The 19,524-nt window shown below is 34.4% G+C and overlaps 1 protein-coding gene across 19 annotated transcripts in view; it reads right to left on the bottom strand.

The window, feature by feature from the left end:
* MLIP (muscular LMNA interacting protein) overlaps window positions 1-19,524 on the bottom strand; it is a 271,628-nt gene that overhangs the window by 83,774 nt on the left and 168,330 nt on the right. For all 19 annotated transcript variants that reach the window (XR_004275622.1, XM_032299726.1, XM_032299718.1 and 16 more), the window contains one exon: window positions 17,676-17,720. Coding sequence is in view for 18 of the 19 variants with exons in the window: in XM_032299726.1 (XP_032155617.1) it covers window positions 17,676-17,720 (45 nt within the window). In the remaining variant the exon portion in view is untranslated. The remainder of the gene's footprint in view (window positions 1-17,675; window positions 17,721-19,524) is intronic.

Genomic DNA, 19,524 nt, shown 5'->3' with positions numbered 1-19,524 from the left:
AGAGAAACCTCCAGTCCTGCAAACTCCATTCTTGGCAAGTGTGCAATACAGATGTTCCACTTTTTATCATTTATAATGTATTTTTACAACGCCTTTTCTATGTTTAGACACATAAATACCATTGTGTTACAATTGCCTACAGTATTCAATACAGTAACATGTTACATAGGTTTGTAGCCTAGCAGCAATATGCTAAACCATATAGCCTAGGTATGTAGTGGGCTATACTATCTAGGTTCATGTATATACACTTTAATGCTTACATAATGATGAAATCACCTACTGATGTGTTTCTCAGACTGCCTCCCCATAGTTAAGTGAAGCATGAGTGTATTTTGGACCCTCTCAAATCCTCTCCCATTTATCTCAAACTCATCTTTATATTTTGGTCTCTTTATACTGTGTTCTGGATGGTTTTTGCTTTAAGCCTGTCAATTAGCTTATTTTTCTTTAAATGCATATTAGTATGTTTAACATGGTAATTGAAGTAAATACCTTAATTGACTCTTCACTTCTAGGTCTACTTGGCTCTTTTTCAAATCTTGTCTTATAATATCTATAACTCATTATAATGTTTAACATATTTCAGAGTTGTTATGGTCACCCCTTATTAAATATTGCGTTGCTTGTATTTGCTGATTCTCCCTCATGTATCTCCCTCATGATGTTCTTTAGTTATTTTGTGTGCTTTTAAATTTTCTATTTTGAGTAATTTTGGTAATTTGAATTTCTTTAGATAGTCAAGAAGCCCTGGTTAGGAAACCATCCCTGGAGTACATTTGCCCTCATGGGGGTCCTAGGAGTTGCCCAGGTTCTGGACCAGTTACCGTTTGCCTACACCTCTCTCTCCTGCTGCCATGTGAAGAAAGTCCTTGCTTCCCCTTCACTTTCCCCCATGATTGTAAGTTTCCTGAGGCTTCCCTGGACATGCAGAACTGTGAGTCAATTATATCTCTTTTCTTTATAAATTACCCAATCTCAGGTAGTTCTTTATAGCAATGTGAAAATAGAGTAATACAAACTTGGAAGTCCCACTTGATTTATGGCATCCAGGGATTCGTTATGTTTTACCAAGCATTTCTGAATTTACATGAGAGGCTAAATTTTCATACCAACTTAGCCTTCCATTTTGACAGGAACCGGTCAGCATACAGATGAATAATTATAAATATGCTTGGTTAAAATATAATCAAGTTATGTTCCTAAAATAATTCTATTTTTGAAATTGCAAATATTTCAGAGCTTATTTTGATGTATCATTATTGTTTTTAATCTCTGAGAGATCAATAATAACTGAAAACTGAAAGCCTCATGGTTCCATGATACCATCAAGTATACAGGAGCATGATTCACCAAACAATGATGAGGCACCTGAAGTTCTTTGTACACAGTGTCTACCATTGTTTGTTTTCTGAGTTTTGACTCATGCCATCCTTTACAGGGACTGCCACTGCTTGCAGCCGTTCCTGGTTGCTTGATGGCAGTAGGGTATCTTGGCTAAGGGCTCCCATTCTCTAATTTCTGTGGACCAGGTTAGTATGCACTGAGCTTTGGGAAAATTGCCCTTCAGAATATCCATCACGGTGTTGTCAGTTTACCTAGGGTTTCATTATTAACCTCATAATGGAATAGAGGTAATAATAATGATTTCCTCTAAAAATCTCAGGTTTTTTACTCTTTAACAATTTTTTTCATATTGCAATAATGAAAGCATTCTCTATTGATTCCCTAAGTTAAATGAATAGCTTCTGTGAAATATACTGATTTAAATGCATCCTAACTGAAAAACAATGGTTAAATTTCTACTTCAATAATTATAGGCAAGAAGTTACATATTAACAATGAAGTATTCACACAGTTTGCATTACTAACATTTTTTAGTATATTGTACTAAATAATACCAAATTATTATTATAGGGAAAAGAGAGAAAAAGCTCAAACATATTAATTAAAGGAGGAAAATATCTAAATATCTTTTTATCCAGTCTTTATAAGACCCCCAAATTCCTTCGCTGGGAATCATGACATAACAATAAGATACTTCAGACACCCCTGGACATTTTTATTTCATCCAGTATTATGAAATCCATATCACTGTGATCAGAAATTTCCCAGAGAACGGGCAAAGTTAAAAGCAAACAACAGAGTGCAGTGGATATGTATAATATTAATACAGATCTCTCCTTAAGCAAAGAGGAAGAATAACATCTTACATGTTTTACACTAAAATGACCAGGTTTTTTCAATGAACCCAGTGCTGTCCAGTCCTTTGAGAAGCCTACCTATGCATGCCTAATACAGGTTAATGTTGTTTATTAGAAGTTATAGCTCTAATTACATACTATGTCATCAATATTGTAGCAATTGTTTTCCAGAAAGTGAGGAGAGGTTGTGTGGTGAACTAAGATTTAAACAGCAGGTGATGGGAGAAGGTTGCTACATTTGAACACCTGCATCACCTGAATAAAGGTGGAGAAGATACTTAAAATACCTAACAATAAATTTGAAATTGGATTTGAACAACATTAAAATTTTGGTTATTCATATCTCTCCATGTTAACATCAACTGGGAAGAATAACATATCATAATTCATAATCTATATTCTACAGCATTTGACATTGTTTTAATTATAGAAAAAAATGAGAGACAGAGAAAGATGGGCTTTAGCCATTACTGTATTCTTAAAAAAAAAAAAACTTAAAAAACTAATAGAACAGTCAAAGTATGAAGGTAAAAAAATTTTATTTCAAAAAAAATCCATTAAAGAATTAAATTATATAGAAACTGAAAGAGTTAAAGACTAAGTAAAGGTAAGGATTTTAAATCCATTGAAAGATAAATTCCTACACAGGGCACCACTTGTCCCAAGCCAGCTTTGGAGAAACCATTTTTATCTCCCAAAGACTTGAAGCCAAAGGCACACAAAGCATAGCAAAGCTCCTTATTCATTGCCTAGATTTGCCATTCCTTGCCATCTGCAGCATTTCACATTCATGACAGGTGTCCTTTTGGTTGGCATCACTTTAACAGACACCTTCTTGGGGGCCTGGAGCAAAACTCAAGTTGGATTAGAAAAGAAGTGTTAAATAGTTGTCTTTCTTTCAGTACTCGGCTACTCTACTTTTAGCACGCTTTTTTCCCTTTCGGCAGTCATGATTCTTCCACCTAAGTATAATGCCAGGTTTGATACCATTAAGATGCTTCTTTTCCCATTTCCTCTGTTGACTCTGACTGTCCTAAATCTTCCTCTCTCTAAGCTCAGAGAGCTCTAATCAGTGATAACGTGCTAATTGAATTATGTTATTTCTCCCAGTCAAGACTGATATACAGGTAAGCAGAAAGACAACACTCAAAATATTAATTGGGCACCTAGTTATTACTGAATGCTAACCTCAGTATTGAGGACATATAAAATGATAAAGACAGTCTTACTCTTAACCTGGAGAGTGTTCCTATTATCTGTACATAAGGCACTACTCAACAAAATGGATCCATGTTAAGAATGTTAGACACCAAGGCCATGAAATATATTATGACGCATCATCCTTCCTTTGTTTATTCTTAGTATCTATAGAACTTACCCTGTCTAAATCTCTCACCAAAGACCATTTTCTAAGTTAGTAATATAACCCTCATAATATCTAAATATAAAGAGTAGATTTGGCAATTTTTAAAAGTTTGACTCTTTAAGATAGGGGATGATTCCAACTTGTCATGAACATAGTTGGTAGACGCAACAAGTGGGCATAGGTGACCGGTGAAAGTCATAGTTTATAAGTGTAAACAGGGAAATAAAAGATCAGATCAAGGGGAAGTTTGTCTGAAATAAGGCACCTTCCTATTTGATAAAATCTAAAATGGCAAGGAGAAGGACACAAGGCAGAAGGGTTGTCTCATTCAATCTCTTCTCTACCTCCTCATCTAGAAGAATGCAGAAGACTATCTTCCATTCCTTCCTTAACCCCTGTCACACATATATACACTGCAGAAATATTTCTGAACAACTATAAAAGGAAATAAATAAGTTTAAATAGTTCTCAGTTCTTTCTATAACTCATCAAATCTCTGGCCTCATCCTACAGTGAAGCACAGATCTGGACGTGATTGGGATTAAGTCCCCTCTCACCCTAAGATCTATGACTGCGTTATTGCACATCAACTGCGAAGCATTCCAGGATAGCAACCTTTCCAAGCATAGCAACAAGAAGAGTGTGTGAGCTGGTGAAATTAGAGATGACCTTTATGTGAATATCTGTATATACTGTGGAAAATATTATTAATAAAGTTTGACACATTTTTCAACATATTCTGATATTTTCGAAGGAATATGTTTCCATTGTAATAACATTTTACTGTCTCTCAAGCCTATTAAAATGAGGTCTTACCTGTATGCTAACTAATATTTAATAACTCCATCTCAGATATTTCCTCTGCACTTAAAAGTAATTTATAAAATGTAGAAAATTTATAAGATAAGTTGTTATCAATAGAATGTGACTCCAGCTAAGAGTTTTTTTGATGCCCTATTTTCAGAGTTTGTTCTTTATTAAGAAAGCATACTATGTTCTTGAATTATATAAATGAGATGAATTTATATTGGAAGTTAATAAAAAATAATAAACATTTACAATGGCACATATAATGTAAAGACAAAAAAAAATCCCTCTACAAAGTTTATAAAATGTAAATAGAATGAAATAGAATTTTAATAGATAATTCTTTCCTGAAGGGTGGAGCAAGATGGCAGAGCAGAAACTTATAGTGTTCGGACCTCCTGCAGGAACACCAAATTTTAACAACTATCTGGACACAGAATACCACCCTCTCAAAAACCAAAATCAGGTGAGCAATTATAGCACCTAGTTTTAACTTCATATTGCTGAAAGAGGCATTGAAAAGGGTTGGAGAGACAGTCTTGAATTGCTGAGATGCTACCCTTCTCCCAACTCCCCAGTAGTGGCCATACAGCACAGAGAGTCTGTGCACTTGGGGAAGGGAGAACACAGCAACTAGGGGATGGAACATTGACTCACCGCTGCCTTGTAATTGCAGAGAACAAAACTGTGCTGGGCTCAGGCAGTGCCCACACATGGAGAGAGCATGAAGTGCCTACGCAGAGGGGAATTGCCCATCCCAGCAACTGGAAGTTGACTTTCTTGGCAAGGCTCGCCACCACAGGCAAAAGTGCTCTGGGATTTCAGGTAAACTTGAAAGGTAGTCTAGGACATAAGAGCTGCAATTCCTAGGCAACTCCAAGTACTGCACTGAGCTCAGAGCCAGTAGATTAGGGTGGCACATCACCTAGGGAGACACCAGCTGTCATGGCTAAAAGAGTACTTGTGCTCTTTCTTCCCCAACTCAAGGCACTGCTGCTTGCAACAACAAATGTCACTCCCTGCTTCTGCTTAAGGAGAGCAGAGCGAACAGTAAAGAGGACTTTGTCTTACGTCTTGGAGATCAGCTCATCCACAGTTAGATAGAGCACCAGGCAGAGCTTTGATGCCCCCATTACAGGCCCTAGCTCACGATGTTTCTAGGCACTTCCTGTAGGCACTTCCTGAGCCAAAAAGAGAACCTGCTGCCTTGAAGGGAAAGACCCAGTCCTGGCAGGACTCATCACTTGCTGACTAAAGAGCCATTAGATACAGAATCACCAGCAGCGATACCAAGGTAGTATGCCATGGGCCTCTGGCTCTGAGATGTGCTGACTTCAGGTGTGACCCATCACATTCCCAGCTGTGGTAGCTAGCTATAGGGAGAGACTCCCTTCTGTCTGAGAAAAGCAGAGGGAAAAGCAAACAGAACTTTGTCTTGCACCTTAGGTACCAGCTTGACCACAGGGAGGTAGAGCAACAAACAGGCTCTTGGGATCCCTGAATCAAGGCATAGGCTCTTAGACACCATTTCTGGACTAGCCGTGGGCCAGAGGGGAGCCCATTGTCCTGAAGGGTGAGTCCCAGGCCCAGAAGCATTTGTCATAAGCTGACTGAAGAGCCCTTGGGCTTTTACTGAACATCAGTAGTGGCATAGCAGACATTCCCACCCCACCCTGCCATGTGCTGATGATGGTGGTGGCCACAGGGAGAGGCTCCTCTCCCTATGGAAAATGGAGGGAAGAGCAGAAAGAACTTTGTATTGTGGTGTGAGTGCTAGCTTAGCTGCTAAGAAACAGAATATCAGGTAAATTTCTAAATTTTTTTACTCTAAACCCTGTCTCCCAGACAGCATCTGTGGACCTGCGCAGGGCCTGTGGGAACTTGCCACAGCAGTGCATGCATCTTACCCCCAGTACCAGGCAGCTCAATACAGAGAGAGAGACTTCATTTCTTTACAAGAAAGTAAGGGAAGAAATCAAAAATCTCTGCCTAATAATTCAGAGACAGGTATAAATAAGCTCAGACTGTAGACTACAAAAAATACCTAACTCTTCAATGCTGAGACACTGGCAAACATTCACAAGCTGACCAGGAAAACATGACCTCATAAAACAAACTAAGTAAGGCTCTAGAAGCCAATCCTGGAGAAACAGGGATATGTGACTTTCAGACAGAGAATTCAAAATAGCTGTGTTGAGGAAACACAAAGAAATTAAAGACAACACAGAGAAGGAATTTAGAATTCCATTAGATAAATTTAACAAAGATATTGAAATAATTAAAACAAAATAAAGCAGAAATTCTGGAGCTGAAAAATGGAATTGGCATATTGAAGAATGCATCAGAGTCCTTTAATAGCAGAACTGACCAAGAAGAAGAAAGAATGAATGAACTTGAAGACAGGAAATTTGAAAATGTGCACAGTCAGAAGAAACAAAAACAATAAAAAACAATAAAGCACAGCTTCAGTATTTAGAAAATATTCTCAAAAGGGCAAATATAAGAGTTATTGGCCTTGAAGATGAGGTAGAGAGAGAAACAAGGGTAGAAAGTTTATTCAAAGTTACAATAACAGAGAACTTCCCAAACCTAGAGAAAGATATCAATATTCAAATACAGGAAAGTTAGAGCAGATTTAACCTAAGGAAGATGACCTCAAGGGATTTAATAATCAAGTTTCCAAAGGTAAAAGATAAAGGATCCTAAAAGCAGAAAGAAAAAAGAAACAAATAAAATGCAATGGAGCTCTAATACGTCTGGCAGCAGACTTTTCAGTGGAGGTATTACAGACCAGGAGATAGTCAAATGACATATGTAAAGTGCTGAAGGGGGAAAAACAAAAACGGAAAACAAAAAACTTTTACCCGAGAATAGCGAATAGCGTATCTGGTGAAAATATCTTCCAAGCATGAAACAGACATAAAGACCTTTTCAGAAAACAAAAGCTGAGGGATTTCATCAACACCAGACCTGTCTACAAGAAATGCCAAAGGGGGTTCTTCAATTTGAAAGAAGAGTGTGAACGAGCCAGAAGAAATAAGAAGATACAAAATTCACTGGTAATAATAGGCACACAGAAAAACACAGAATATAACACTGTAATTGTGGTGTGTAAACCACTTTTAAGTAAAAGGACTAAATGATGCCCCAGTCAAATTAATAACTATAACTTTTTAAGACATAGTATAAGACATAAAAAAATTAAAAACTAAAAAGCAGGTACATAAAGTTAAAGTCTAGGGTTTTTATTAGTTTTCTTTTTGCATGTTTGTTTGTTTATGCAATTAGTGTCAAGTGGTCATCAGTTTAAAATAATGAGTTATAAGATAGTATTTACAAGCCTCATGGTAACCTCAAATTAAAAAACATACAACAGATACACAAAAATAAAAACCAAGAAATTAAAGCACACCACCAGAGAAGATCACCTTCACAAAAAGAAAGACAGGAAAAAGGAAAAGAAGAAAGAGAATACCACAAAACCACCATAAAACTAATCACAAAAGGGCAGCAGTAAGTCCCTACCTACCAATAATATCATTCAATGTATAAGAACGAAACTCTCCAATCAAAAGGCATAGAGTGGCTAAATAGAAGAAAAACAGACCCAATCACCTGTTGCCTACAGGAAACACACTTAGCCTGTAGACATACTCATAGACTGAAAATAAAGGGATGTAAAAAGCTATATTCCATGGCAATGAAAACCAAAAAGGGGCACAGGTAACTATACTTACATCAGACAAAATAGATACCAACACAAAAACTGTTAGAAGAAACAAAGAATGTCATTATAATGATAAAAGGGTCAGTTCAGCAAGAGGCTAAAATGGTTGCAAATTTATATGCAACCAACACTGGAGCACCCAGGTATATAAAGTAAATAGTATTAGAGCTAAAGAGAGACATAGATCTCAATGCAGTAATAGCTGGAGACTTCAACACCCTAATTTTAGCATCATACAGAGCTCCCATACAGAAAATCAGCAGAGAAACACCAGACTTAATCAGCACTATAGACCAAATGAACCTAACAGATATTTACAGAACACTGCATCCAACAGCTATAATGCTTCAACACATGCTTCTCCTTAGCATGTGGATTATTCTCAAAGATAGACCATATGTTAGGTCACAAAACAAGTCTTAAAACATTCAAAAAATTAAAATAATATCAAGCATCTTCTCTGACCACAGTGAGATAAGAGGAATTTTGGAAGCTATACAAACACATGGAAATAAAACAAGATGCTCCTGAATGACCAGTAGGTCAATGAAGAAATTAAGAAAGAAATTGAAAAATTTCTTTAAACAAATGATAATGGAAACAACATACCAAAGCCTATGGGATATAGCAAAGCAGTACTAAGAGGGAAATTTCTAGCTGTTAAGTGCCTACATAAAAACAAACTTCAAATAACCTAATAACGTATCTTAAACAACTATAAAAGAACAAACCAAACCCAAAATTACTAGCAGAAAAATAATAAATATCAGAGCAGAAATAAATAAATTTGAAACAAAGAAAGCAATTTAAAAGATCGATGAAACAAAAAGGTGTTTTTTGAAAAAATAAAGAAAATTCATAACCCTTTAGGCAGAATAATGAAGGAAAGGGAAGAAACCCAAATAAATAAAATTAGAGATGAAAATGAAAACATTACAACTGAAGCCACAACTTTTTTTCTTTATGTACTTTTATTTTTTAAATTTTATTTTAGGTTTCAGGATACATGTGCAGGACATGCAGGTTAGAAACACAGGTAACACCTATCAACCTATCACTTAACATCAATCACCACATGCATTAGCTATTCATCCTGATGCTCTCCTTTCCCCTGCCCTTCCAAGAGGCCCCAGTATGTGTTGTCCCCACTGCCCATGTCTATATGTTCTTGTTGTTCAGCTCTCACTTATAAGTGAGAATATGTGGTGCTTGGTTTTCTGTTCCTGTGTTAATTTGCTAAGGCGAATGACTTCCAGCTCCATCCATCTCCCTGCAAAAGACATGATCTTGTTCCTTTTTATGGCTGCACAGTAGTCCATAATGTGTATGTACCACATTTTCTTTAGCCAGTTTATCATTTATGGGCATCTGAGTTGATTCCATGTTTTTTCTATTGTGAATAGTGCCACAATGAAATTGCATATATCTTTATAATAGAAAGATTTATATTCCTTTGGATATATACCCAATAATGGGATTGCTGAGTGAAATGGTATTTCTGGTTTCAGGTCTTTGAAGAATCACCACACCGTCTTCCAAAATGGTTGAAATAATTTATATTCCCACAAACAGTGTAAAAGCATTTCTATTTCTCCACAGCCTCACCAGCATCTGTTGTTTCTTAACTTTTTTAATACTTGCATATTTTGACTGGTGTGAGATAGTATCTCATTGTGGTTTTGATTTGTGTTTCTCTAATGATCAGTGATGTTGAGCTTTTTTTCATGTTTGTTGGCTACATAAATGTTTTCTTTTGACAACTGTCTGTTATGTCTTTTGTCCACATTTTAATGAGGTTGTTTGGTTTTTTCTTTTAAATTTCTTTAAGTTCCTTGTAGATTCTGGATATTAGACTTTTGTCAGGTGGATAGATTGCAAACATTTTCTCCCAATCTCTAGGTTGTTTGTTCACTCTGATGGTAATTTCTTTTGCTGTGCAGAAGCTCCTTAGTTTAACTAGATCCCATTTGTCAATTTTTGCTTTTGTTACAATTGCTTTTGATGTTTTTGTCATGAAATCTTTGCCTGTGCTGGTCCTGAATAGTAATGCCTAGATTTTCTTCTAGAGTTTTTATAGTTTGGGGTTTTACATTTAAGTCTTTAAGCATCTTGAGTTCAGTTTTGTACAAGGTGCAAGGAAGGAGTCCAGTTTCAATTTTCTGCATATGGCTAGCGGGTTTTCCCAGCACCATTTAGTAAATAGGGAATCTTTACCCCATTGCTTGTTTTTGTCAGGTTTGTTGAAGATCAGATAGTTGTAGATGTTTGCTCTTATTTCTGAGATCTCTATTCTGTTCCATTGGTCTATGTGTCTGTTTTTGTACCAGTACCATGCTGTTTTGGTTACTGTAGCTTTGTAGTATAGTTTGAAGTCAGGTAGCATGCTGCCTCCAGCTTTGTTCTTTTTGCTTAGTATTGTCTTGGCTATACAGGTTCTTTTTTGGTTCTATATGAATTTTAAAGTGTTTTTTTTTCTAATTCTGTGAAGAATATTAATGGTAGTTTAATGATGATAGCATTGAATCAATAAATTACTTTGGGCAGTATGGTCATTTCCACAAATTGATTCCTCTCATTTAGGAGCATGAAATAAAACCACAGATTTTAAAGGATTATTAGTGGCTACTATGAGCAACCATATGCCAATGAGTGGGAAAATATAAAGGAAATTTATAAATTATTAGATACATACAACCTATCAAGACTGGACCATGAAGAAATCCAATGTCTGAATAGACCAATGACAACTAATGAAATCGAAGCTGTAATAAAAAGTCTCCCAATAAAGCAAAACCCTGGACTCAGTGGCTTCGTTGTTGAATTCTATGAAACATTTCAAGAAGAACTAATACCAATTCTACTTGAACCAATCAAAAAAAAAAAAAAAAAAAAAAAGGAGAAGGGAATACTACCAATCTCATTCTATAATGAGACAAGTATTACCCTGATACCAAAGCCAGAAAATGATACATCAAACTAAGAAAACTATAGGCCAATATCTCTGATGAATATTGACATAAAAATCCTCAACAAAATGCTAGCAAAACAACTTCAACAATGCATTAAAAAGATCATTCATCATGACAAAGCAGAATTTATCCCAGGGATGCAAAGATGGTTTAACATATGCAAATCAATCAATGTGATATGTCATATCAACAGAATAAAGGATAAAAACCATATGATCATTGATGCTGAAAAATCATATGATAAAATTCAACATCCTTTCATGATAAAAACTCTCAAAAAACTGGATACAGAAGGAATATTATCTAAACATAGTAAAAGCCATATATGATATAACCACAGCTAGAATCATACAGAATGGGGAAAAACTTAAAGCTTTTCTTTTAAGATCTGGAACATGACAAGGATGTTCACTGTCACCAGTGTTATTCAACACATAACTGGAAGTTGTAACTAGCGCAATCAGACAAGAGAATAAATAAAGGGCACCTAAATTGGAAAGGAAGAAATCAGATTATCTGTGTTTGCAGATGATATGATCTTCTATTTGGAAAAACCTAACAAATCCACCAAAAAAGTATTAGAACTGAAAATTGAATTCAGTAAAGTTGCAGGATGCAAAATCAACATACAAAAATCAGTAACATTTCTACATGCCAACAGTGAACAATCTAAAATAGAAGTTGAAAAAGTAATGTCATATACAGTAATAGCCACAAGTAAAAGCAATAACCTAGGAATTTACTTAACCAAAGAAGTGAAAAATCTCTACAATAAAAACTATAAAACACTGATGAAAGAAATTGAAGAAGATACAAAAAAAAAACTGAAATAGAGCCCATGTTCTTGGATTGAAAGAATCAATATTGTTATAATGCTCATACTACCAAAAGCAATCTACAGATCCAAAGCAATTCCTAGCAAAATACCAATGACATTCTTCACAAAAATAGAATAAACAATTCTAAAATGTATGGGGAACCACAAAAGACCCAGAATCACTAAAGCTATCCTGAGAAAAAGGAACAAAGCTGGAGTCATTCTTTGACTTTGAATTCTACTACAGAGCTAAAGTAACCAAAACAGCATGGTACTCACATAGAAACATAGGCCAATGGAACAGAATAGAGAACCCAGAAACAAATTCACTCACTTACAGTGAGCTCATTTTTGATAAAGGTGGCAAGAACATACATAATAAAAAGATAATCTTTTCAATAAATGATGCTGGGAAACCTGGTTGTCCATATGCAAAATAATAAAAACCAGACCCCTATATCTTGCCATATACAAAAATCAAATCAGAATGAACTAAATACTTAAATCTAAGACCTCAAACTATGAAATTTCTACAAGATAATATCAGAAAAACTTTCCAGGACATTAGTCTGGGCTAAAATTTCTCCAGCAGTACCCCACAAGCACAGGCAACCAAAGCAAAAATGAACAAATGGGATCACATCATGTTCAAAAGCTTCTGCCCAGCAAATGAAACAATCAACAAAATGAAGGGATAATCCATAGAATGGGAGAAAATGTTTGCAAACTGACCGTCTGAGAAGAAATTAATAACCAGCATATATAAGGAGCTCAAACAACTCTATACAAGATGTATAACTGTATTTTAAAATGGGTATAAGATTTCAATAGACATTTCTCAAAAGAAGACATCCAGATGGCAAACAAGCATGTGAAAAGATGCTCAACATCACTGATCATCAGATAAATGCTAATCTACATTATGATGAGATATTATCTCACCCCAGTTAAAATCGCTTTGATCCAAAAAATAAGCAATAACAAATGCTTACAAGGATGTAAAGAAAAGGGAATTCTTAAACACTGTTGGTGGGACTGTACATCACCAATTAGTACAACCACTATAAAGAACAATCTGGAGGTTCCACAGAAAATTAAAAACAAAGAGCTATCGTGTATGATCTAACATGTTATCCCACTGCAGGTTATATATACAAAAGAAAGAAAATCAGTATATCAAAGAGGTATTTGCATTCACATGTTTGCCACAGCACTGTTCACAATATCTAAGATTTAGATGCAACCTAAGTAGGCTTTAATAGATGACTGAATAAAGAAAATATGGTTCTTATACACAATGGAGTACTATTCACCCATTATAAAGAATGAGATCCTGTCATTTGCAACAACATGTATAGAACTGGAGGCCATTATATTAAGTGAAATAAGCCAGGCACAGAATGACAAACGATGCATGTCCTCACTTATTTGTGGAATCTAAAAAATCAAAACAACAAAATTCATGGAGATAGAGAATAGAAGAATGGTTACCTGAGGCTGGGAAGGGTGGGGGTTGCTTTGGGGTGGGGAGGTGGGGATGGTTATCGGGTACAAAAAAATAGAAAGAATTAATAAGACCTGGTATTTGATAGCACAACCAAGTGACTATAGGCAATAATTTCATTGTACATTTTAAAATAACTAAGAGAGTATAATCATATTGTAACACAAAGGATAAAAGCTTAAGGGGACAGATACATTATTTTCCATGATGCAATTATTATGCATTGCATGCCTGTATCAAAATATTTCATGTGCCCCATACATACCTACTATGTACCCACAAAAATTTTAAAAAATCAAAATTTGTTTAGAAAGGAAATTTCTTTACATGAAGGAAATAAACTTTAAAAATGAGTGTCATGAGAAGTAACGCTCTTATACATTATCTGATATATTATGAGTTAATGTACATTTAAGCACATGATTTAAAATCTTAGAAACAGTAAATCATTATCATTTTAGATGTTAATATGAGCAAATATGAAATCATTCCTTCTAAATTTAGGCTGAAGGTTACTGGGCATGAAAAAATAATTTGGACCCAGAGTATAAACATCAATGGATAACATATTTAAAGAACACGAACTATTTCCAGCATGGACTGATATGTCTATAAGTATATAGAAGTATCAACAGCAGAAACTTTGACATGAAGCAAATTTGGGTTGGGTTTTGCCTTCTCTGTGACTTCTGAGACTTGTTTTCTCCCCTCAGTAAAATGGAGTTTTTAAAATAAGAATACCCACCTGATAGGTTTGGTATATGATTTAAATTAGATAGTTAAGCTTTATTTTCAAGTGAAGAGCTCAAAATATTAGTTATTATTTTTGTTCAATTCAACACCTTTTTAAAACAATCAAATCAAATATTGATGATAAATTAATCAACCCTGCAAGTGACCTAAGGCTCACTCCCTATTCAACATGTTGTTAGCCTACTTTTAATTTTATTACACTTAAAAGAACCTCAATTATATTACTTTAAAATAGCCCACAATTTAAGCACACCACGGACTGGAGAAAACCTTTACTTTAACTAGTCTGAATTAGTGTTGCTTTTACTTCACCTGGTTCATCCTAAAAAACAGACCCTGTGAAATTTCACAATACATGCAATAAAGACCCAAAGAAAAAAATATTATTTTGAGTTTATTTTGTTTATTTTTTTTCTTCTTTTAAGAGAAAGGCTTACATCAAAGGCCTATAAAATGGAATTTGTTATACGCTTTTTTTCTTTTATTAAACCATTATAATTATCCCAGGAAAACTGGAAAACCTATGAATACTTTGAAAACTAGCAAGTTTGTAAGTTGGTTTTAACATCATTTGGTTCTCTGGCTACCTCTCCTCTATTTCTACAACAAAGTATCTTGTTCATTTACTATTTTAACTATTTACTATCTGTCTTATCCATTGGAATATATGCTTCAGAAATTGGCACCCTATCACTGTGTTCACTCCTCTCACCCCAGTGACTCCTTAGTGAATAGTATTTGGCAGACACTCAAAAAATATTTATTGAATCAATGAATACAGGTGGAAACGGAATAACAGGGCTAAAAATAGTGACTAGCTTTTTTATTAGTCTTGATTCATAGATTATATACTATACCTTTTTAATTCTTATTTTTTATTTGCAAATAATAATTGCATATATCCATGGGATGCATAGTGGTGTCTGAGACATATAATATGTAGTAATCAGATATATTATATTTTTAAAGAAACCCCTGAAATAGAAATTTTAGGTAGTTAGTACTAACTTGTTCAGGATATCCTCAAGTGTAACAAAACTTTTTTTTCTTTGCTTTAATTTGTGTGTTCCCTTTGTTCAACCTCCTCTGTGGTATAGGAGTTGGTAACCTGCATGATCCCTGCTCTGTAATTTAAGAATATCTACAAAGTCAATGATGCATTGAGTCCCAGCAAGTAAATACTCTGAAGATGACTAGTTTCTCCAAAGTTTGAAGACAGATGGTGAAATATTGAAATGTTACAGAAATAGTCTTCTCAGAGTTGCTTTTTAATTTTCATGGGAGAAGAGGGAAAATAGAGTGATAAATTAATTAATTAAATTATAGCTAGTAAACTCATAAAGTGAGACATCCCATAGTTCAGTCAATATGAACACCCTAATTTTTGGAAGAAAATATTATAATGTCATTATTTTTTAAAAGTCAATATATTGTATTAAGACATACATGATAAGCTCTTATTCATCTAAGATCAAAACTTATAGCTAAAGTGGACTTCTGTTCTACAATTTAATCTTTTCTCCTCTAAACAAATGCATCAGGTATCACTTAGTAAATTGTAATAACTACAGCTGAGTATGTACAAATATGACTAATCCTCGAGCTGACCAAAACTAGTTTTGACCTTCCATTGTAAAATGATCCCTTATGGTCTTCCAAAAGATGTGTGCATATTTTAGGTGCCACAAAACAATAATTCAAATGTCATGTTGTAAAATAAAGTAAAAACAAAGCTTCTTACTCAAGAAATGAATTTTAATTAAGGTCAGGAACCTTATCTGAAATAAAGGTTATATTTGTTCTAGCCTATACTGAACCTGTTTGATGGTTCATTCTTAACTTTGAATGACTTACATGTTCTCACAACATTAAGAGCATGAAAGTTAATCTGCTTTTATTAAGTCTGATAACTGATTGAAAATAAGGAATAATTTGAAATAATTTCTAGCTATGGAGATTGAAGAAGCTGCTTCAGAATCATTTCAACTGCTACCAAATTAACCACTTCCAGAGAGAAATGGATAGTGACATCAACCCACTGACCCTGCTGAAAATTAATCTAATTAGATATTTTACTGAAAGGCAAGAGTAGATAAAGAGACAAGGATGAGAAAGCAAAAATTCTGGAGATTTTTTTGATGGTCTGGCTCTTGTAAAATGCATTAATCACAAAAAGTACAGAAACACTTTTGGGAAACTTTTTTTCTTGTACTCACTCAAGAATCAAGAAATTAAACTAAATCAAAATACTTCTAGTCTTCCAAAGATACGTAAGAGGAAGAGAAGAAAGGAGATGTGAAAAAAGGAAAACGGGAAAGGAAAGGAAAAGCATTTAGGTACTGAGCAATTCCTTTGTAACGAGATTGCATTAAGGGTTTTTTGTATATTAGCTAATATAAATCTTACACAAGAAAATTATTAGTAATCGCATTTCATAGATGAAGAAACAAAGGCACAGAAAGGTAACATGGTGAGTAATTTCCCCAGAATCAGACAGTTATCTAAAAGTAACACTGTGATTTAAACTTGGATCTAGTCTACTAAATGCCTTCATTCTTTTTAAGTATTACTCCAAATGGTTTCCAATAAAAATGAAAAATAACAGCAAGACTTCCAGGAAATGCTCTAAGCAGTGTTCCTACCCACATCCTCTAAACATAATTTTTCTGGATGTGGTAAAATTTAGTAATTTCAGTTTATTACTTGCCTTGGGGAGATTCAAATGAAAGCAGAACTGTATAAATTACAATGATGACACAGCACAAAATAAACATTTAATAACTATTTACTCTTCATAATTATGATAAAAACCACAAATATGTAATTTAAATGAAATACTTTACTCATTTGTTTTAGACTAAAAACTAAACACTTAACTAAGGAGATAATCTTGTTTCAACTAGGATAAGTTTGGTCAGAAGCATAAGTTGACCACATGATGGAAAATACAATTATTAGATGAGTGAACACTAGTTGGGATGAGGCTATGCATGTGTATGTCTAATACACTCAGAGCCAGCTACTCATAATTATTTGACTTGAATTCAGTGAGTCTAATCCACTATTAATCTATATTTGCTCATAAGTAGAAATTGGTTTGTTAATAATTTAAATGCAGGAAAACAAAAAAGTAGTTAAAGTTGATTAAACTGGCAATCCGATTAGAAATAGACAAATCTTAAGGTTTCCAGTATGCGAGCTGACTATTCTATAAGCACAATCAACCATTACAAAAGTGAAAATGTCATCTAAGCGCTGATAACTAGAAAGACACCAGGTATGGCAGTTCTGTTTTATTTAGCTAACTAATCAAATTAGACCTCACTTAAGAATAAATTTGATAAGCTTACCTGATGTTTTATCTCAGACATAACCTGATTTTTCATATCTGAGCCAACCATCTCATCATACCCTTCAACTTCTTTAAAAAAATCAACCAATTCTATTTAAATTACTTTATAATTGTGTTCTCTCCAAAGCACAGGCACCCATTTAAAAAGCAGTGTGTATAATTATAAAGGTACTTACATATTTGGTTTCTCGACCAGCTGCTCTTGGAAGAGTTGTAGACGTCTGTATGAAAATAAAAATAATTTTACTTCTGAAATAATAAAGTAAATAATAATAGATTCAACTTCTGGAATGTGTTCACCTTCTCAATTGATACTTTCTAAACATTGCTGTCTCTACACAATATCATTCTTTAGAAAATTATTTTATAAAATGATATCACTTGATTTTACTTTTCATTCATTTTATCTATCAGCTTCCTGGTAATTTCTTCTTATGTATTGATGATGTTAACTCACAGATTCCAATAGTTCTTTCCTCACGTTTCCTCCATAACTGTTGCCTATTTCAAAATTCATACAGAAATCTCTGTCTTTTCAATTTTTTGACCTCCTCAATTCCAAAGATGTTTTCATCTACTCCATTTAAATCATTCATTCCCAGAAAGCTCTTAGACTTTACATTTACCAATAAAACAGAAACTCTCAGAAATATCAATTACAAATCTCCCACACTCAGATATCTCCCTCCTATCCACCATCTTTATTTCTCTAGTGCCACCAGTGAAACATCCACATCACTGGGACTTCCAAATCACTGACCATCATCAGCTTTATTCTGGTTTTACCTCTCAGCTCATATGTATTTATTATTATAAGTCATTTGAATACTTTTTATTTTTTTTATCTTCTTCTCTTCCTATGACAAATTCTTTCCCAAAAATTAAAAAAAAAAAAAAGAACTCAACCCTAGATTGGCCTTACTATTCATTTTTCCCCATACTTGAATCGGAGAAGCAAAACATTGTTGGAGAAACTCTTTCAAACAAAATAATTAATTTTAAACTAATAATTCTCAATTTTAAATGTGCATTCAATACTGCCCCAACTTTTTCTTCTGTAGGCCCACTTTCTGAGATGAAATAGCTGTTTGAGTCATTTGTCCACTCGACACATATTTATTGTTATACTGTGTGCTAATTACTGTTCTACACTCCTGGGAATTGTTGGTGAACAAACGATACAAAGCTGTCCTACCACTGAGGAGTTCATATTCTAGAAGAAACGAAATAGGCAATAAAATCATACATAAGTAAATTATATGTTAGAAAGGAATAAATGCAATGAAAAATATGCTTCCAGATAAAATTTTCTTTGCTTCTACAAAATACCTTGTATTTTTCTGGACCACCTAGATGTTAAGGAGTTCAAGAGTGCTGGGAACTTACAGTTTTAAATCAGATGATCAACGTAGAGAAGGTGACATTTGAAGGAGACTTCAAAGACTTGAAGGAGTAAGGGAGTTGGGTATGTGGTATTTTAGATAAAGGGCATTCCAAAAAGAGGGAACATGTGCAAAGTTTCTAAGGTGGATTTTCTCCTCTGAGAAAGGTGAGTAGAAAACTCGAAGTAATCTTTCCATAAAGGACAATAAAAAATCTGACTAACATTTTGAAAAGTATTTATCAAAGACATCAATGTAGTAAAAAGAGAGTGAATAATTACTGGGCCAAATTAAAACAGGATGGGAACCTGAAGAGAGAAGCCCAGCATTTCAAACTGCTTTTGTCCTCAGGGTGTTTGCAAATAATGATGAATTGCTTGAAAAGCTAACCCAAACTTTTGATATCTCTCAGGCATAGAGAGAGAAAAGTCAACCAGGACTTGCCAAGAACAGATTGAGCCCCTACGAGTAAGAGTGACTCAGAAGACTCACATGGTCCTCAGCCTAGTGTCAAATTATGTGAAGATGACTGTCTGGAAAAATAATCTCAGAACCTTAATTTAAATTCAGGTAGTTTTTTCTTGCTTGTGCTCCCAATGTTTGACAGAAACAAAGAAAAGACTCTCTATGGAAAGACAGTATC

This window comes from Sapajus apella, unplaced genomic scaffold, assembly GCF_009761245.1.
Source record: "Sapajus apella isolate SASKATOON/1434 unplaced genomic scaffold, GSC_monkey_1.0 scaffold41, whole genome shotgun sequence".
NCBI lineage: Eukaryota > Metazoa > Chordata > Mammalia > Primates > Cebidae > Sapajus > Sapajus apella.
Note: the sequence above shows the minus strand (reverse complement) of the source record. Positions and strands in the feature narration are given on the sequence as shown.